At 57.0% G+C, this 20,675-nt stretch overlaps 1 protein-coding gene across 4 annotated transcripts; it reads left to right on the top strand.

Moving 5' to 3' along the window:
- Window positions 1–3,406: 3,406 nt before the first annotated feature.
- Window positions 3,407–20,675, top strand: FNDC5 (fibronectin type III domain containing 5). Of its 4 annotated transcripts, none has more exons than XM_054086573.1 (6): window positions 3,407–3,834; window positions 12,391–12,506; window positions 12,811–13,009; window positions 14,459–14,548; window positions 17,585–17,718; window positions 18,450–20,675. In XM_054086573.1, the coding sequence occupies exons 1-6, from the start codon at window positions 3,756–3,758 to the stop codon at window positions 18,489–18,491; spliced, it is 660 nt and encodes a 219-aa protein (XP_053942548.1). In that variant the 5' UTR covers window positions 3,407–3,755; the 3' UTR covers window positions 18,492–20,675. The 4 variants fall into 4 exon arrangements, with proteins under 4 accessions (XP_053942548.1, XP_053942549.1, XP_053942547.1 ...); XM_054086574.1 differs by lacking the exon at window positions 3,407–3,834 and adding an exon at window positions 9,600–9,961 and having other exon boundaries at window positions 18,450–20,671; XM_009561869.2 differs by lacking the exon at window positions 3,407–3,834 and having other exon boundaries at window positions 11,829–12,506; window positions 18,450–20,671.

Below are 20,675 nucleotides of genomic sequence, written 5' to 3'. Positions count from 1 at the left end.
GAGCGGCAGGGAGGGTGCCCGGCGCGGTCTGGAGCCAGCCCAGGCCTTGCCCCCCCTCGAGAAGGATGGGTTAAAGGCCGCGGTCACTGTCGCCACGGTGAGCCCCGGGCTCCCTCTCGTGGCCTCGTGTCTGGAGTGACCGCGGGACCCGGGCGGTCCGGCGGGGACCGGGGTGGGGGAGTGTCCCTTCGGGGAGGCCGGGGGGGTCCCGGCTGCAGCCCCCGGAGAGCACCGCGGGGCCGAACGGCAGAGGGCAGCAACGGCCCGTGCTGCGCCGGGCTCCGGCACCGGAGAGACCCTCCCGGGCACCGGAGAGAGACCCCCGGCACCGGAGAGAGACCCCCGGGCACCGGAGAGAGACCCCTCCGGCACTGGAGAGAGATCCCCGGCACCCCCCTGCACCCGCTGCACCTCCTACACCCAGAGAAATCCTCACACCCAGAGAGACCCCTGCACCCTGGCACTCAGCAACCCACCTCACCCCTCAGCCCCTCCTGCACAGCACCCCCGCCCCCCTCAGCCCCCCCCCCCGCCCAGCCCCGTACCCCACAGCTCCCCCTGCACAGCCCCAATGCAGCTCCCCACGCGCTCAGCGCCCCGTGCAGCTCTCCCCCAGCGCCGCTCCCCTTCCCACGTCACCCCTGCAGTGTCCCCTCCAACACACAGTGTCCCCCCACAAGCATCCACGGCCAGGCTGGGGGGGCAGAGGCCCTGGAGCACCTCCTGGTGGGGGGCCCTGGGCGTGAAGGCTGTGATGGGGCGCACGATGCCTTCAGGCCAGGTCTTGGGGTGTCACAGGGAGGTGCAGGCGGTGGCTGAGGGTGACAGAGCAGCTTCTGGGGCTGGGCCAGTGGCTCCTGGTGAGCAGAAGCACAGGTTCTCCCAGAGCTGCCAGCATCGTTCTACCCCGCTGTCCCCTGGGGATCTCAGGGCTGGGACTGTCTGCCTTGGGGGGCACCTGGAGCAGCTCCCCATATCACATCCATTTCCCTCGTAGGGCGCACGGGAGGCAGCCTGAGACAAAAAGGGCCCCTTGCAATGGCCTTAACCCCAGAGCGGTGACTTAGGGACAGTTTTCCATATCACAGGGACGTGGTATCGGGGCTCAGCTCCTGCCTGGCCCAGCATCTTCAGGGTGAGGTGGGACGGGCGCCAGGCGGGAGGAAGAGGATGGCTGGCAGCCTCCCAGATGTCCGTCTGGAGATGCGAGGGGGAAGAGAATCGACTGGCTAGCTTAAGTGCGTAATTAGAGCTGTGACTTAATTGGCACGCCGGGGATGCGCGATGGGCGTTGCGTGACTTGAATAGTGATGGGCTGGGGAGGCTCCATGCCACACAGGGAGGCTGCAGGAGCCCAGAGGGGACCTGGGGGTCCAGGACACCCCAAAAGGCTTCACCTGGGGGTGGGAAAGCAGAGGGGCTGGGGAAGGGAGGTGCGGGCTGCCTGTGCACCTGGGGGCAGCCGGGCCCTGGGCCCAGGAGGGACCACCAGAGTGGTGGTGTCTGGGGAAACCTGCCAAGGGTGGCAGATGTCACAGGCTGGGAAAGAGCAAGTGTTTCTTCTTTAATGGGAAAGAGGGGAAGGAAAAAAACAGGCAATTATGGCATTAAAAGTGTTCAGTTTCTGGAAAAACACCAGAACACATCAAAACCCTCTTGTGGGAGCCTGAGAGGTAGCAGGGTGATGGGGACCAGCTCTTTCGCATCTGCCAGGAGCAACTGGGGCAAAACCCACGCCGTCTCGGGTGCTGGGGCTCAGCCTCGCTCGCTGTCGGCAGAGGATGGGTCCATCCCAGCCAACATCAACCTGGGACCGGTGGAGAGCCCAACCACAGGGCATTCCAGTTCCCCTGTTGTGATCCCTCCATCTTGCAGCTGCCAAGTGATTTGGGGTTCCCCGTGCGGAGGCAGGGAACCATCGCTACCACGGAGGCGCATCCTGCTGTGACCTCGCTGTTGCATTTCAGCCAGCTCGGCTGCGTCTGCCGCTCCGGGTGCACAGCCCATGGAGGGGGCACTGCCAGGAGCCCGGCACGCAACAGGGGCTCCTGCCCAGCCTCGTGCTCCGGCAAAGGAAGGCCCAGCAGAAGTAGGAGCCCGGCCTGCAGCCACCCCTGCACGGCTGTGCCCAAATCCCAGCTCCCTCAGCTGCGCTCACCCAGCCCAGCCACGTGCGGCTGTGTTTGGAGTGGGCACTGAGGCGAGCGCAGGCTGCGCCGGCGAGGGCTGAGCTCCTGCAGCCCGGGGCTCCTGCACCTTCTCCAGCGCTGGAGTGATGAAATTTTAATCTGCTGCCAGACAGAAGATGAAAGAGGGGCACCGCAGGCTCTGCCCAGGAGCTGCCGGCTGCGGCCAAGCGCCCCGGCTCTGCCACGGTGTGCAGTGCGGGCACAGCCCCGGCACCGCCACGCTGACACCACGCTGGGAATTATCATTGTCTCGGGCTGAGTGGTGGAACGGCACAGGGCCAGGAGTCGGCAGGACACGGCTGCCTCCTGGCTCTGGCAGAGGCTGTTTGGGTCTCTCTTGGGCGATGGGTCGTTGGGCACTGGCAGAGGCTGCCCAGGGAGATGGTGGAGTCACCATCCCCGGAGGTGTTTAAAAGACGGGTAGATGAGATCCTCAGGGACGTGGTTTAGTGACCGATAGGGATGGTTGGACTCAATGATCCAAGAGGTCTTTTCCAACCTGGTGATTCTATGAAAAAACACCTGGGCCAGGCAGGCATCGAGTGAGCGATGCCACCCCGACACAGAACCCGGATCCCGTGTGGCCCAGTACTCCCAGCCAGACCCATCCACGCGTGCTGGACCTGCATCCCTGCCGGCTGGCACCCGGTAGCCACCAGGGCCACCGCAGTGGGATCCTCGCTGGGGCAGGATCGCTGGAGGGGTTCAGCAAAAGAGGGGTGTCCCCCCCATCCTACAACGCGTGGCTTGGCAGCCGGTGGCGAGGCTGGGGAAGCGGCTCCCGTTCCCTTCAACTCGTTACCATCAATCAGCGCTGCCGGCTTAATTAACCCGGAGGCTCAGCTGATTCCAGCAGCTCATCAAATCCTCATTACCTCGGAATTTAGAGCCCGGCGACGGCGAAACCTGCCGGCTGGTCGGGGCGGGATGGGGAAACTGAGGCAGCAGCGGGGCCGGGCTGGGCGAACCGAGCCGTCCCCGTCCCACCGCCCCCGGGGCCGGGGGAGGGACCGGAGCGGGGCTGCCCGGCGCTGCAGCGGGCGGAGCCGGGGCTCGGCGGGGCCGCGTCTCCCCGCCTCCCCGAGCCGAACCGAGCCGTGCCTGGCGCTGCTGAGCCCGGCCGAGCAGAGACCGGCAGCACCTGGCGGTACCCGAGCGGTACCGGGCGGCACCGGGCAGCTCCCGGTGGCCCCGAGAGATATCGGGAGGTGCTGAGCCCGGTTGAGCTGTGCCGATCCTAATTACCGGGCGGCACCGGGCAGCCCCCGGTGGCTCTGGGAGGTGCTCAGCCCAGCCGAGCCGTGCCGAACCTCGCTGCACCGGAAGGGACCGGCCGGTACCGGGCGGCCCCCGGTGGCCCCAGGAGGTCCCGGGAGGTCCCGGGCGCAGCTGAGCCCTGCGGAGCCGAGCCGAGCCCGGCCGCACCGGGAGGCACCGGAAGACACCGGGCGGTACCGGGCGGCCCCGGCGGTACCGGGCGGCGTCGCTGTCCGCGGTGCTGAACGGCGCCGCTGCGGCCGCCGGCGGGGCCCGGCCCGGCCCGGAGCGGCGCGGCGGCCCCGGGGGATGGAGCCCTTCCTCGGCTGCACCGGCGCCGCGCTCCTGCTCTGCCTCAGCTCCGCCGGTCTGCGCCCGGTGCAGGCAGGTAAGGGCCGCGGGGACCGGGGGGGGCGGGTCCCGGGGCGCACGGGTGGGAGCGGCGGGTGAGGGGTGGGAGCCGTGTAGAGGGCGGCTGGGCGAGTGGATAGAGTCCGGGGGCATCGCCAACCGGGACTCGGTCTGTCGTTGGGTTTGGGAGAGGCTGGGGATGCCGGTCATGCAGCCCTGGTGTCGGGAGCCCCGTGCTCTCGCCCCCGCGGTGCCCAGCGTGGGCACTCACTGCCGGGCGCCCGCGGGGAGCACGGCTGGTGGAAACGTGGGCTGGAAACGGGCTCGGGAGAGCCAGCAGAGAGCCTTGCCCAGCGCCTGGCCATGAGCAGCAGCTCCTGCTCGTGTCGCGGGGCTGAGCCAGAGCAGGGCAGGCGAAACGCCTCTGCTTTGCGAACACCACAGCGCGTCAGCCTTGGAAACCCCCTCCCCAACTCCTGCTCGCCCCGGGCCCGGCTGGGAGCACTGGGAGCTCCTGAGGAAGCGCTGCTTGCCTGGAGGAGCCTCCTTTCCTGGGGAACAGTGTGTCCCAGCTACCAAAGGAGGCCTCTTCGCACTGAGCGAGTCCTCTGAAGTGGGGGAGCTTTGGGGAAGGCAAAAGTCCCCATGAGCCAGCTCTAATTTTGGAGCTTAGCTCTCCGCCTCTGCATCAGCTGAGCTGAAGCCTTCACTTGAGCGCCCGTGCATGGGTGTCGTGGCTCGGGAGGTGCCAGTGGGTGCTGCCCCTGAGCCTGAGCCCCACCGCGCGGCACCAGCCCAAGGCAGACGCTCTCCCCAGCTTCATGCAGGCAGACGAGGGCTGTCTCCCTGCGTGTCCCTCTGTCTCTCTTGTTGGCTGCAAGATGTTGGTGGAACAGCTGCTTTGATCTGCAAAACGCTGATTGCCAGAATATCTTGCATTCCGCGAGGCTGGGGGCGACTATTACAGATGCAGGGCTCCAGGGAGTGGAAATTCCTCCACCCAGGCCAGCCCTGGCTGTCGCTGGAGTTCCATTCATCCTCGTCCTGCCTGTGCTGGGGCTGCACAACCCCCCGGATGCCTTTGGCCCTGACACGTGCACCCTTGGGCAGACATAGGCACTCTGAAGTTGTTGTCTCACAACTGACAGAGCCGGGGAGATTAATGAAACATTCCCAAAAGGAGGGAGCAGTGGGGAATACACCGCGGCACAATGGATGCGTCTGCAATTGTAACAGCCCTCCAGATTTTCTGTAAACTGGGCCACTTCCCTGCTCTTCCTTATCCTTGAATCACCTCAGTCGGCACTGGAGAGGAAACATGGAACTATACCCCTGCCCGTAACGGCCTTCTGCTCCCGTCTTACAGGCAGCGCAATGTGTCCATGGCTGCCCATGGCACGTTACAAGCTGAGCAGCTCTGGAAACATGGACAACTGCCCTGTCTCACAGCTCTGGCGTGGAATGGGGAGGCAGGAGACACGGTGCTGGGCTCTGACGAAGCTGTGTGACCTTCGTGCTGTGCCACGCACCCCTGCTGCCTCCTCCTTCTGTGGTCTGCTTCACCAACGGTTGTGATGTCCTCTCCCCACGCCCCAGTGAGGCACCGAACCTGTGCTGTCCCTGTTTTTCTGGGAGAGAAAAGGGGAACGAGGGTATGGAGTGACTTTCCCAAGGTCACACAGAGGTAGCAGCAGCATCGCCGCCAGCTCTGTGTCTGTGGTCTTACCTGACGATGTGGCCATGAGATGGCCGGGGTTCAAGCCAAGAGTCACTGGAGAAGCCCGTGGAGAGGACGCAGCCCCCAGCAGGGCTGGGCAGGGACTGGCTGTCCCTCCTCTGTGCACCCAGAGCTCATGCAAGTGGGTTTTAAATAATGCCTGTTGTGAAAGGTTAGAGGTTAGCAGAGGTGATGAAGAGGGAGGTGAACTTGGCTGGGCTCGATGGCGCAGTGAAGGGCTGTGAGAGCAGTGTGTGATGCTGCCTGGTGATGAGAAAAGACCCCAAAACAGGCCACGGCCCCTGCAACTCGCCAGCCCTGCACAGCGACTGCAGATCAAGTCAGGTTTATTTCTGTGAGGTGGAGGGGAAAGAGAACACGCTGCTCAGAAAGATAAACCTTCACCCTGCAGCATGGCTCTGGGACGCCACTCCAGGGAGTCCCTTTAACAGCTCCTCCACCTCTGCTGCACAAAAAGGGGCCAAAACCCTCTGACTGGGTTCTGGTCGCTGCTCAGCTTTAACACACCTGCGTGCTCTGGTGCCTCTCTGGCACGTTCTCATGCCCTGAACCCCTCTCCTCTTTCCTCGTGTGGTGGGTCTCCACCCTCACCTCCTGCCCAGGCGGCCCCACCAGGGAAGGAGAGCAAAGCGAAGGTGGCAGCTGCAGCTGCTGATCCCCACAGCTCGCCGGGCACGCTCCCCTCCACCGCCCGGGGCGCTGAGCTCACCCCAAGTCAGGCAGAACCAAACCCAGAGCGAGCACTGGGCTCAGTGAGGACGCAGCGATCAGCCTGACAGCTGTTTGGAGGTGGCAAAGCAACCCCCTCCGGCCCCTTCTCATCCCACAGAGGCCACGGAGATTCCTGGACAGCTGACGGACTGCGTAAGCACTTTATTGATTTCTGCATCCAGCGTAGGAGAGATTTAATTAAAATATGGAGGTTTCTCACCTCAGTGTCAGCCTCTCGGCAGGGACGTTGCCGTGCAAAGCTGCCGAGGTTGTGCCATCGTCTTCCAAATGCTGTCTCCTGCTGGGAACATACATGTAGGAAACAGATCCCTCCCAGAGAGGGACGTGCTCGCACACAGAACCCGTGCACAGGTGCTGTGGCAGGATCCAAAAGCAGCCTTCATGGAGTGGTACCCACGCACTGGAACTGCGCACGGCCTCATCCTGTTAGCATTCAGTGATAAATAAACCCCTCCTGGTTTATATCATGCCCAGAGGCCAAGTTACAGCCTGACTCGAGTATAACTCAGTTAAAAGCAGAAATGTATTGAGCAGCGAAGCACGAAAATCCTCATGTGTGCAGAGCCAGGCAGGGATCAGCCAGCAAACTCCCAGGAGAGGGATGGGCACCGGCACCCAGCCGCTCGCCAGGGAACTCCAGGGCTTGCTCACCTCTGCATCCTCTCTCTCAGCTCTCGAATATTACACTGGGCTGAGAAGAACTGGAAAAGGCTGTGGTAATCAGTCCTCCCCGCGTGACTCTGCCCTGGGCTGGCAGCATTAAAACCCAAGTCGAGGCACCGGGGAAAGCTGAGCGAATCCAGCCTGGCTTTGGGACTCACAGAGGTCAAAGTTTGGCGGCACAGAATGTTCTGTTCTCCAAGTAGAATTCCCCCTTCCTCCTGCCCCAAGGAATTCTGGATAGCTGGGCTGGACACAGCGAGCATCTCTGTGCTTCCTGAAAGGCTCCATCCTCCCTGGCTGCATTTCCACCCCTACCCTGGGCACCCACTCAGTGAGGAATTTGTGACAGGGCTGGGGGTCGGAGAGGGTTGACCCGTTCACATCCCGTCTGTGCAGGAGGTGGGCAGCCAGCAGGAAATAATTGCCTCTTTCCCAGACGGAAGAACCACCGGGTGGTCTTTCTGCTCTTTGCAGTTCTTTGAGCTTACGGAACAGCATCGCTCTCCACGTTGTGGGTCTTGTTCCCTCCCACTCCCCTGCACTCTCCCTTCATTCAATCCCTCAGGGAAGCTGAACGGCGCTCCAGCCCTCCCTACAAACCCGCTGCAGACGACGAGCAATTAGACCCACTGAAGGGAGCCGTGCTGGGAGAGCGAAGAAAGGCTCAGAGAGGCAGGAAAGCAGGGCATTGTGTACCCATGCTCAGGGAGTGGGCAGCAGGGCTTGATGGAGAATGTCACATGGGACCTCATGGGATGCTCCTTCCCCTTGCAGGTCGCGTCCTTCCACCTCCCACATCTCAGGGAAGGCTGTGGTGCAGCAACAAAGAGCTACTGGGATTTAAGTCTGACATTCACTGCTTTCCGAGGGAAAGCGCACGCAGCTCGCAGGTGGATTGCACTGAACGAGCTGCTTCAGGGCCCGGGCAGGCGCTCTGCTCGCTGGACCATGTCCTACAGGCTCTGAAGCAGCTGAGCCTTTCACAGCAGGAAAGGAGCTGCTTGTGGGAGACGAGCTGACTGAACTGGCGAATGCCGTGGCCACGGCATAGCCTTGCCCATGGAGGAAGAAACTGCACTTCAATCATCCAGGCGCTTGCAAGCAGCTGGAGTTGCCAGGACAGTTGAAGCAAGAAGGAGCAGATCTGGGGGAGGCTCACCCCTTGGCTGGGGAGACAAAGCCAGGAACAGCCTCCAATTCCAAACCTGCAGCCGGCCCACAGGACTCGGCTGGCAGAGGTGACCTCCAAGGGTGGGGTATTTCCTTAGATTCATCCTTTCACTCTAAGCAGTGATTCCCTTGCAGCGTGCGTGGCTGAAGACAGCAAGCCAGCACTCACTCCCGGCCCCACCATTGAAGTCCAGGGCAGAAGGTGCAAAGCGAGACTGGCTTCAAAATAGAGAGACACAACAGTAAGGAGAGGGACCACGGCAGATGAACAAGGAGCTCTGAACTTCTTCCAGTGATGTCTTTGTGGCCTAGCTGCCTCCCTGATCCTAGAGGTGCCAGGCAGGACACCCTGGTGTCCTTTGCTCACCCTGAGAGCAGCAATGGGATGAAGAAAAACCATCTTCCCTCTCATTTTCCCTCTCCATCCCATCTTGCACTACAGTTCCAATGGTGAGGTCAACACTAGAGGCAGGCAGCTGAGTTCCTCTCCCTTGTGCCAGCAGTCGCTGTGTCAACAATGAAGAGGCAGGGAGGAATCAGCCCAAGGCTATAAAGTGTAGCTTGTTTTTCTCCTCTCTCTCAGATAAAAGTCCATTAATAATCAGCAAAGCGTTTAATGAGAGGCTTGAAGGAGTCCTCAGCATTAAGAGGGGATTAAGGGTGATCTTCATTGCTCATGCCTCCTTGCTGTGAGGGGAAGGTTCCGACCTGCCCTTGCTACAAGGGTCCGATGGGAGTAGAAACGAGGCAGGGCTGGGATCCAGCTCGGGGGACTGTGACTCACCTGAGGGTCCCTGCGGGAAGGAAGCAAAACAGAGTTTAACTACCATCGCTTTGGAACAGCCATTCACATTCAAAAATCATCATGATTTCCTCTTAATTAACCAGGGCTCCCCCTTAAGGAGGGTCTGCAAGTTCTGCAACTTTTCATCCCAACACACAGCTCTGACTCAGGTTTGGCCGAACAGGTCTGTGCCAGTTTGCAGTGTGGGATCGCTCCATCAGGCATCACAGCCCGGGCACTGGGGTGATGCACCCTGATCCGGTGGGAGGCATCCCTGCCTGTGGCAGGAGGTGGAACTGGATGGGCTTTGAGGTCCTTTCTGACCCAAACCATGCCATGAAGCTAAACTGCAAATGCAGCGATCCCGTACCGTATGCATCCAGGGGCTGTGCTGCCCTCAGCGCCTCTGCAGCAAACGCATGAGAAAGGTTTGGTGGGCGGTATGTTCCTTGCTTTCTCGCCTGCAGCGAGGAAGGAACAGCCCCTGGGCTCATCCCACCCTCTGTGCCCGCTCCCAGAACACCAGCGCCTTCCGTGACCACCGCAGCCGCCGAGGCAACGTTTCCAGCAGCTGCACGTGACTCTAGAAGGAACCAAATGCTTGGATTTGGCATCTCAAGGCCCTGCCAGAGACACTGACCCCCTGCAGCCAGCTGGGAAAGAGAAATTGCATCTTTCCCACCTGACTTCCCCAAGCTGGCACTACTAAGAGCCGCAACTGGCCCAGGGAGCCAAAAGCAGGGTGGTTATCTCGGAAAAGTGATTGGATTTTAGAAAGTCATGATCTCATCGTGCATCTCCTGCGAGCGGGGAGAAAAGCATCCTCACGGGCTGAAATTTCAGTTCCAAATTATTCACTCAGATCTGGGAGCAGGAAACTCATTTTCCTGGCTTTGTATTTCTGTCAAGCGCTGTGCTTAATTCTCTTTTCATATCACTTTTATGCTGGTTTGACACCATTGATTTATGTGGAGCTACTCCTAATCTGTGGCAGTGAAAGGAAAGGCGCGCTCGGATCTGCTGCCCTAGATCTCCCTGAATTACCTGCTGACTCCAGCCACCCCGGCTCTCTCCCAGGTATTACTATGAAGGCAGTGTTCCGGCGTGCTCTCCACCTTCCACAGCAGCCGATTTCTCCCCTGCTTCCATTCCCAGTCCTGCTTTGCAGGCTCCGAGCGCTGGGTTGCAGCTCTGCCTTGCAGCCCTCCGCCTTCTCTCTCCAGCTCCCAGAAGGGCTGTTTGCTCTTCTCCTCCAGCTCTGCTGGGTCTTCCCAACTCCTCCACGTTTTAGGTCATCAGGAAACTTTTTGTTCTGCGTCTCGCTCAAGGTCACCCATTTCAAAGGGGCTCAGGCACCAGGTGAGACGCTCCATGTTCCCTTTTCTCAGCCTGAAGCTTTGTCCCTGGCACTCTGCTCTCTGTTCCTGCGGGGTTAATTCATCTCTTTTCAAAGGCCTTCTCAAACCAAGCTGCGTGAATCAATGGTAGCTCCTAAAAAAAACCCATTTAGCTCCTAAAAATATCCAAGAAAGACACCCAGTCAAGGGTTTGACTGTCCCGCCGCGCTTTGAGAAGGGCGAAGAGCCCGACTGCAGCTGGAGACTGTTTTGTCTCCCTTCTCCCGACTCTGTCATGTCCTCCATATGTTCTAGCAAATTCATGAGGCATGACTCACAGACCTTCCCTGGACACATTCCCATCTGCTGACTGCCCCTTCCTAAATTTAGACCCTGCTCTGGGTGGCACACGGGTCTGCTCACAGGGGAAGTGAGGAGCTGCTGCCCCACGTCCCTGCCTGGTGTCACAGCGAGGAGTCGAGCCCAGGAGGGATGGTGCTCCTGCTGGGGAGGGCGATCCATCTGCCCTGCTCTGCTTGACCTTGGCCCCGCTGCTGCAGCTGAGGGGGAGGACCATAAACGGTTCCATTCTCCAAGAGCTGGCAAGAAACCATGGCTTGATCCTCTGAAGGCAGCCCCAGAGAGATGAGAATGCCCTGGGTCAACACCAACTTGATCGTCTACTCTAGAGAGGAAGGACACCTCCTCCTGTGAAATCCTGGAAACCATGATTACTTCTTGCTCCTCCTTCCAAAGTCCCAAATTCACATGACCTTAGCCGCGCGCCTTTCAGAGATGTTTTTAGCTCGCTGGAGGACTCGCTCGTCTGGGTCCTGTCAGCTCATCCAAGCATCCTATTGCTAAAGGTCTCACTGGTTGGCTCGAAAGGGGAGCTCTGAACCCGGACTTCGGGTGTTATTTGGGGAGGCGAGAGAGGAATAAGGTCATCGCTCTCCTAAGTGTAGAACAGCATTGACATTCATCTGGGGAATTTTGTGCTCCTGTTATTTTCTCTGTTCCCAGGGGAACATTCACCGGGAGTGAAGTCAGTGGTTAGGAGACACTGACGCTACAGCAAGAATATTTTTGGCCACATTCAGGCGGCTGCGACCGACTGTAAACCCAACAGGTGTTACTGGACACGTGCACACGTGCATCCTTCTTTTACTGTTGACCTCAGCCCCAGCCCCAGAAGGGCAGCGCTGTGAAACAATTACAAAGCAATCAAAGCGTTATTCTTTGATGAGAGTAAAAAAAAATTACTCCTTCTCAACCTGGGACCTCCTGGGGCAGTCGGACTCCTAACGGTTCCGTTAGCATCTCCTGCCTTTGGGGCTGAGCCACGAGCTGGAGGCTGTGAATTAGCTTTGAACAGAGGAGAGGGAGCAGGAGCCCAACCCTCTTCCCAGAGTGCTGGAGGGATGGTGCCAAGCCTACAAGGTAGAACCTTCCCCTGAGATACCAAGAAGGGCAGCTCCCTCGGGAAGAGGCTCCCGGGAAGAGTGGGTGGGAGCCTGGCTGGTGCCTCACAGCTGTGCTCCGGAGTTGGGAATGAACACTAAGCCTTGGGCTCCTGCTTCCATCAGCCGTCCTTTTCATTTGACACCGGTCCGTTGGTGCTGGTGCAGCGTGTTCTGTCCTGTAGGCTGTAGTGGATGGTTGCTGGGTGTCCTCTGACCACCCAAGAGACGCCTGTCAGCCGCAAAATGTGTATAAAAATGTTCTGTCAAAGTATCAGGGAAAAGAAAAACACTCCCATTCACTGCTTGTGAATTTCAACCCCCCAAAGAGCTCGTCAAGGCACTGTTTTCCTTCTTCCAAGGCAGATTTTGCATTTCCTCCCAGCTGTCACTGTCAGACCATCCCAGGGAACATCAGGGACAACGCCGTATGTGGCTGGGGAGGATGAGATGAATGAGCTCCTCGGTGCTCTGCTCTTTCCAAGGGTCAGATATTTCACGTCTTACACAACTCAGTCTCAGTGGAGATCTAGAACCTCACTGGTCCCTGGGACACGGAGCACCCGCACTTCCCAGGTCCTGTACGCAGCACCACATAGTGGAAGGACCATGAACAAGGTCCTTCCCAATCCATTCCTTCCCCTTGCTCTGTCTCCTGCCTGCAGCTGTGACTTTGCCCCTGTAAAGGCTTTGCTCTCCCTCCTTGCAGACAGCCCGTCGGCTCCAGTAAATGTCACAGTCAAACACCTGAAAGCCAACTCGGCCGTGGTGACTTGGGATGTTCTGGAAGATGAAGTTGTCATTGGATTTGCAATTTCCCAACAGGTACGGTGCCTACAGTTACCCGGTTTCGATCACGTTCATCTTCGCCCCAGGTCCCTTCAGTCTCCAAACTCTCTCGCTGCAGTTTAAGGCCATTCCTTCTCGTCCTGTCCCTCGTGGTCTGGGAGGGGACTTGGCTTCCCATCCTCTTTGCAGCAGCTCTTCGTGCATTGGTAGCTGCAGAGAGGAAAGGGTCTGATGGTCTCCACGTCCGTGGTGGACAGGGCAGGAGGCAGTGGTCTTAGATGACAGCAGTGCCCGTGGGAGGCCTCTCCACCACTCTGTGCTCTCCTCTCTCGGCTTCCAGAAGAAGGACGTGCGGATGCTGCGCTTCATCCAGGAGGTGAACACCACCACCCGCTCCTGTGCCCTCTGGGACCTAGAGGAGGACACTGAGTACATTGTGCATGTCCAGTCCATCAGCATCCAAGGCCAGAGCCCTGCCAGTGAGCCAGTCCTCTTCAAGACCCCCAGGGAAGCTGAGAAACTAGCCTCTAAAAATAAAGGCAAGTGTGGGTGAGTTCCTGTGTGGCCCCTGGGACGCCCAGGCAGCGTAGGGCTCTGCAGAGAGGAGAGCACTGTCCCGTGCAGTGACAATACCTGGGTTAAACGCACACGGGGCTGAGTGCCCTCTCCCAGCCCCACATGGACAAGTGGGATGCCCTGAGCGCACCCAGCAGACGAGGCAGATGCATGAGCAAAGCAATAGGGAGATGCTGCCGAAGGCTGGCTGCTCATTTCCCGTGTTTCAGATGAGGTTTAACAGGCAGAGCGAGGAGGAGAAGGCTTCCAGGCTGGGAGCAGTGTGTCCAGCATCCCTGCAAGTGGAGAATGCCAGGGGAAGTTCCTGAGCTGCTGTGAACACGTGTGGAACCAGACTCCTGGGGACAACTCCACTGTGTTCACAGGGCGCTTGTGGGGATTTGCTGAGCCCCCTGTGCTTGGATTCCAGGACAGCAGGGGTTGAAAATACCCAGAGGCTCCCACTTGTCTTACATTTCAACAATTTCTGCCAAATCACAGAATCGGAGGAAGCTGAGGTTGGGAGGGACCTCTTGAGATCACCCAGTCCAAACCCCATCGCAAGCAGGGTCAGCTACAGCAGGTTGTCAAAGATTGGGTTTTGAGAATCTCTCTGGGGGACATCAGGCAATTCCTTACTGGCAGCTCCTTGTTCCTCCTAAGCCAAACCAGATGGTTGAAGGTTTTCTGTCAGCAAGAATCTCTGCTACAAAAAGGGCTGGGGAATACAGGGGTCTGGGACAAAGGGTCATTCCCTGCCTCCTGAGGACCCTGCCTGTTGCGGGGCTTTTGGCGGTGGTTCCTAGGATGTTACGAGTTCTTGACTCCTCTCTGCTAAAATGATTTTGTATCTGTAAATACTGACTTGCTGTGCGCCTGAAAGCACTAAGAGGAGCACTGCCTCCCTCCTTGGAGGCCTGAACTGTAATCTCGGCAGCACTTGGAAGGCAAGGAGGTGCATTACGCCCTGCAAAAAGGCTCTGCTCATTTCTGAATCCCATGGCTGCACTGAAAAATATCAGCCCAGGCTTCACAGTCTGGAGCTGGGAGCGATGTTGGAGCATGCACGGGGCTGTGACGGGCACAGCCGGCACCAGCCGAGACCAGGGACAGGAGAACGAGCCGCCACGGGGCCAGATGACATGGACTTACCCCACGGCAGCTCCGCTGGGGTAACTGCCTGTCGATCCCATCTAGCTGCTCCTCCCTCGCCCCGTGTCGGGCTGTTGGGGCAGCAGCTGCAGAGCTGCTGGTGCTCCACCAGTTCAAAGTGGAGCTCGTGCTGCTGGTGAGACTGATGGGTGAGGACGTTCTCCCTGCCAGCTTTGACCCCAATGCACGGACGATTCCAGTCAAGGGCACTGTGAGAACAGTATCTGGTGCAGCTGGAGCTGCACGGTTGGGTTTCACGCTCTTTCTTTCCCCCTGTGCAGATGAGGTGACGATGAAGGAGATGGCAAAAAACCAACAGCTGCGAGCGGGGGAAATCCTCATCATTGTTGTGGTGTTGTTCATGTGGGCAGGTCAGTTCAACCTCTCTGTCAAAGCATGTAACATCCCTGGTGTGTCCGTGTGATGGTGTAAGACCTGAAAAGAAACCCTTCCCCCACAACGAGCAGCACAGATGGAGCTGTGAGGGCACCTCGGCTCCTCCTGCAGCCAAAAGCAGGCGAATCGGTGGCCTGATCTGGTCCAGCAGGAAGCAGAGAATGGACCTGATGAACCCATTGCCTAACTCGCCACGGCTAATCCTGAAATCTCCTCTTTCCAGAACACACTGATGATGATGCTCTCAGCCACCCAGCCAGGTGCCCCGAGCCCTTCAGATGACACGGGGCACTGTAATTATCCGGCTGTTAGATGACTCCAACTTCCATGCAAAACAGAAGTTTAAATGTTTCACTCTCCCCACTCTCTGCTCTAAATGCACTTCAGAATCAATTAAAATAATGGAAGCATTGAAAGAACAAATGGCCCCAACCACCCAGACACCAATAAATCCAGATCCTCTCAACATCCACTATTAAAGTACAAAGAGTAGTATTGGATAGGAAGAGGAGGGACATCAGCAGAAACATTAGCCAAAAGGAAGGAAAAGCCTACCCAGGCTTGCCATGGTGGGAGGAGGAAGGCGAGGCGCATCAGCGGGAAGGCCAAAAGGGTGCTTTGGAGCCAAACCTTTGGCAATATTTTTAATTCCACCCTGCCCTCCTTACGCCCTGCAGCCCCTAATCCTGTCAAGGCAAGCAGAGGCTCTGCTACAAGAAGGCTGCAGCCTCTCGCTGTGCCTGGAGCCCCTGTGCCGTGCAGCAGAACCATCCTATGGCCACGCTGCCGCGGGGTGCGATGGGCACAGCCAGGACATACCCTGACAGCCTCCGATGGACAACCCATAAATGAGCTTCTTCAGTGTGGACATCCCTCGCTACAACCTTCTATAACACATTGAAACATATAAACTAAACTTCCAAAGAGAACCGAGAGTGTTCTGCCAGGAGCCTGAGACCACATTTCAGCAGACCTTAGAGAAAACTGTATCTAGGGTGGGTCTTACTCATGTATATTAAACCAGCAAATAGGGAGAGGAAAATGCCTCCTAGTCCTGCTCCGTCGGCTCAGCGTGTCTGGAGCGGCTGCAGCCAGCCCTTCAGCCTGTTCAGTTTGGGAATTACATGCATGACTTAATGGGAAATAAAGTTTGCACATGTTTGTTTTCTATTTCGGGCCACAGCCTCCCCCGGCTGCCAGTCAGCTGCTGCTCCTGCTGCAGCGTAAAACATTCATGAACACCGTTCGCTCCCCGCGAGTCTCAGAGCACGGAGCCCAAGGGGGGGTCAGGACCCCAGGAAATTGCCAGGGAGGGAAATTAGCACCGTGGTAAATCTGTGATCCTTAAAAGACAACCTCTGCCACTCGGTATTCAGCCCTCTCATCCCAGCCAAGCCGCTCGTCTACGCACAGAGCGTGTGGGCAGTCGCACCGAGAATTCTCCTCGTAAGAATCGTTCTCGCAAGTGAACCCAGGTGACGCAGAACCAGATCTGACACTGACAATATTTTGTTGCCCTGGAAAGTCCTGAGCTTACCAGGCGTTGTTTACATTTCCAGACACTCAATAGCAATTATTGCTAAAGACAATGAGCAAACGAAAACCTGAACTAAATTACAAGTTTTCCAGACCCTCTGGCCCCTGATCTTCTCAACATTTATGTCGAGTTTTAGCTGTGCACATTCAAATTTCAATCTCTTGCCAGTAAAAACAATCATGAACAATTACAATAAGTGGCTGATTCATCTCCCACCATAGCACAATCCAGAACTCGGATCAGCATCTGAACAAAGAATGGGCCACTACCAGAGTTTCCCTCCTGGAGAGATGACTTAGATTTAGAAAGGAAAGTGGGTGGGGGGGAAATTACACTATATCTCGTGGGTTCCTTACAGAGCCTTGAGATACACAACCCTCTTTCCAGCTCCTAACCTGGCCTGGCCATAACCTGCACATACGGCGATGCGTTAGCAAACGCAACCCAGACCCAGTCTGTGCCCAGGGCTCTGGAGTCAGACCAGACCCAAGCCCTTGAGCTCTCTGTCCCTCTGGCACTGCTCGAGCACTTTGCTCCCCTGTGCCTCAGTGTCACCATCAGAGCTCGCAGGAGAGGTGGCTGTGGCAGATGTCACCGTGTCCTCCCGGGATTAGGAGTTTGTTCCCATACAAAGAACCTGCAGCTCTGTGGGTATCGGTAACACCCGGGGCAGCTGCCACAACAGCATCGCACTCTGTAGAGCAGGGTGTCATGATCCAGTGAAAGCTTCACAAATGTTTTGCTGTCAGGGAAGCTGGAATATTTTTCAGCAAGGGAGAAGCCGCATCTGCCTGAGCCTACTTAACCTCGGTGTCTGGATCCTGCTGGCAGAGAAGTTACTTGGTCAAAATGTCACCTAAAAGCTTCCGAGAAAGACATTTGCAGCTTCTGATGTGCCATGACTGCTTTTCCCTTCATGTGCCTGCCTGTGTGGGAGGAAATTTCCGCTGGCAGCGTTTGCTGCCGCCGCTGTTGCACATTTGCAGATGTTGTCCTACAGCTCCCAAGGCTGCTGCCACACGCAGGCAGGTACAGTACCATCCCCTGTCTGCCAGCTCCAGCTCCAGCTCCTTCACTCCACCCCGAGGAGAAAGATCAGGAGACACATTTCCACTAATCAGAAATTCCAGGACCTCCTGTGTTTACAAAGCAAAGATCCCACTGAATTGCACAGCGAGCGCTGATTGCTATCCAAACGCGGGGCTTAGAACGCTCATCTCATTTAATGACAGGGAAGCTGGAATATAATTAATCTGTTCTTCTGCCTAACGAGTTTAGGGTGGAATTAGGAATCAAGAAGGAAACAGCCAGCGGCTGGCTGACTGTGTTAGAAATGATCCTTAGGAGTGATGTGAACGTTGCTGAGATCTCGACCAGAAAGCACAAAGCCGGCGGGCGAGCGCGGGGGCTCTGATCTCTGCAGGCTCCTGGGGCTGAGCTCATTTGTGTGATCACTAACGCTTTTTCCTGTTAGGGGTGATCGCCCTGTTCTGCAGACAGTACGATATCATCAAAGATAATGAGCCAAATAACAGCAAGGAGAAAGCCAAGAGCGCCTCGGAGAACAGCACTCCCGAGCACCAGAGCGGAGGGCTCCTCCGCAGCAAGGTGAGATGCTGCGGGCACGCAGCGGGGCCGGGGTGGACAATCAGCTTCCAGCTGGGCTTCATATAAATTACCCAAAAAGCACTCTCGGTTAAACATCCTCGCTCTGGCCCCCTCCCTCCAGCTGGGATGCAGAAAGGAAACCCCCCTTCACATCCATGTGCCACGGCTTTTTCATCAGGACCCCAGCACCTCGCCCCCGCCTCTGGACCAGCCCGCGCGTCCATCAGTAACACTGATTTCAGGCTCGATTTCTGAAATGTCCCTGGAATCAGAATACCCTGAGCGGTGCTGCAGCCCCTGAGCTGCTCGGGCTGCTGGGTGGTGCGGAGCAAAGGGGACACTGTGCCTGCAATTAACTGATCGGCAGGGGCACGGCTGGTAACACACACCATGCTGGAGGTGGGTCATAGCCGTGATGGAGGCAGACACAAGACTATAATTTATACAAATGTATTTCAATTAATTTAACTTTCCTGTGTTTCTATTCACAACTTGCACCCTGGCACGTTTCCACCACCTCACGTTTACCGACTGATGCTCATGCAGAAGCAGACAGTGATGAACCACGCAGCCCTCGTGCCTTATCTCTGGCCTTTCTGCATTACCCTGAGGGGATGGGAATGAGGACTTTCCAAGCCCCAAATGTGACCAGCACACTCCACTGCTCTCTGCTGTGCCTTTCCTCCTCTCTGTCAATTCCTATTCCTTTCTTCCTTTGTCTCCTCTTCTAGTTTCCAAAAAACAAGCCCTCAGTGAACATCATCGAGGCGTGACAGCCTGCCGTCTGATCGATGGACCATTCCTCACTCTCACCGTCTGCCGCTGAGCCTTGATGGCCAGGGAGGTGAAATATTGTTGGAGCGATTTGAGAAGAGATCTAGTGATTGTCACTTGCTGGCATGCACCTCCTCGCCTGCGCTCTGCAAAACATCTGGCCAGAAAGAAAGATCCTGCAAAAACAACCCTGAAACCCAGACAATAAAGATGGAAAAGCATCAGAGAGAGAGAGAGCTGCTGCCGGTGGTCCTGTACTGGACTCATGAATCACCTGGGCTGGAGCAACTGCACTCATCCACGGGCTCCTCTGCACCCTCACACTCCATCTTCTGGAACAATTTCCCTGTCTTTGGAGATAGACCAGGGTTTGTTGTATCTTTAACTCGTCTCGCCGTCACTCCATTCTGACAGTATTAAGGTGAGCGCAGGCATCACTCACTGTCACTCCTCTCCAAGCAAGAAAGGAAGAAAGCTCATGGCAGACACGACACCGGCAACCAGATCTCGGCTGCTGTGTGCCCCTGGCTCGCTTCGTTCCATTGATGTGTGTTGTGTAACACGTGCAGGTGGGGTTTAAAACAAAAATAAGAACAAAAGGCGTACCCTGGCTCCCTTCCCCACGGCGAGAGCTTCCCCGGTGGCTCTCCAGTTGGGCTGCAGCACATCTCCACCACTGCTGTCTCTCCTGTCTCGCACTGGTGCTCTTCATCTTGGATAATCACAGCACACTGAATGCTGAGGCTCAGACCAATGTGGGGGGAAAACAGAAGCCGTTATTTAGCTTCCAGGATAATTTCAACCATTTTCATAATGGTCTTTTTCAGCCAGGCCCGACTCCACCACCAGTGTGAGAAAAGGCCCATTAAAATGTAGCCAGTCAGCAAAAAAAAAAAGAAAAGAATAAACTCCCAATACCGGTTGCTATGCAAGGGTCTCCGGCAGCCACGGCCATTCACTGCGAAAGGCTCTTGCCTAAGGGACCTTTTTCTGAGGGCTTAAGTTCTTAAATTGCTTCTTTTCATAGGGTTCCTGAGGGAAGGTCTGGTTCTCCCCACACGTCCTGTCTGCACTATTTTTGTGGCGCTGTAAAGCCAGGCGCGTGTGGGAGGCGATCCTCTGCGAAGAGGATGGCGAGGAACAGAAAGGGGGCTGGGGTTCTCCTCTCTTTTACTAAGTGCTCGCTGTTTGTAAGCTGACAGGATCCCCGGGACTGCTGGTGCTCTGGAAGCTGGGAGATGCAAGTCCATCACACAGGAAAGACTCACTCTGTAGCGTGCCATGGGGTATCTGTGTTTATTTAACTACTCCCTGAGACCACTCCATATGCACTAGGGGATGAGGCAAGATCCCACTTGTTCCACCAAGTACCCAGACAGGTTGGCCCGAGTAGGGTTTGAATCTCGTTACAACAAACCTGCATTCAGATGAGCCGGGTTTCGAAGTCCCTGCGAAGAAGCAGGCTGGCAGTAACAGAATTCAGCCGTCCCTCCTCTTCCACTGCTACCAGCCTTTCCAAAATAGCTGATGTGGGAGCGAGGCACTGGGAAGTCTGCTTGTGGATGTGTTGGTGAACAAGCACAGGCTTCCCTTATGCCGGTTCCAGAAGGCAGGCCAACCCCAAAGGTCTCTCCAGTGGATCCTTTGCCAGAACATACTCGTCCATCACCACGAGGGAGAGGTCGACACCTCTGATACAGACAGAGCAATAAACATTTTATAATGTACAATAAAAGATTAAAAGCATGTCTTGTGTCCTTGTGACGTCCAAATTCAGGAACATTTCATCCTCGCTGCTTTGTGCAGAACACCTACAGCAGGTCAGGGGACTTCCTCCATATTTCCCAGGGAATACAGCACAAAATGCTTCCTCAGTGTCTGGGTGTAGAAAACCAAAGAGGTTCAGAGTGCACGCTGGCTGCAGGACGAGGGGGAAAGACCTTAAACCATGAATAGCACCACAGCCATACCTAGCGAGACTCTTCAGATATGTCTGTTGTCTCCTAAGAAAGAATGTCACTTGGAATCCATACCCCTGTAAAGGGAGATCTCGGACAGATGGCACGGCATGTGCAGAGCGATCGGGGAGATGCTCTCCCATAATCCTAAAGCAGCAGCCACGCAGGCAGTCTCGGAAGCCTGTGAGCAAGGGAATTCAGCCGGCTGGCTCGGCAGATAGGGGC

The sequence above is a fragment of the Cuculus canorus genome, chromosome 22, assembly GCF_017976375.1.
Source record: "Cuculus canorus isolate bCucCan1 chromosome 22, bCucCan1.pri, whole genome shotgun sequence".
Lineage (NCBI taxonomy): Eukaryota > Metazoa > Chordata > Aves > Cuculiformes > Cuculidae > Cuculus > Cuculus canorus.
Note: the sequence above shows the minus strand (reverse complement) of the source record. Positions and strands in the feature narration are given on the sequence as shown.

Excerpts from the sequence above, each read along its gene's own strand:
- FNDC5 (XM_009561869.2), top strand. The coding sequence starts at position 12,132 with ATGAATGAGCTCCTCGGTGCTCTGCTCTTTCCAAGGGTCAGATATTTC. Across the intron at positions 13,010-14,458 it reads ACTAGCCTCTAAAAATAAAG|ATGAGGTGACGATGAAGGAG; the intron begins GCAAGTGTGGGT and ends CCCCCTGTGCAG. Across the intron at positions 14,549-17,584 it reads GGTGTTGTTCATGTGGGCAG|GGGTGATCGCCCTGTTCTGC; the intron begins GTCAGTTCAACC and ends TTTTCCTGTTAG.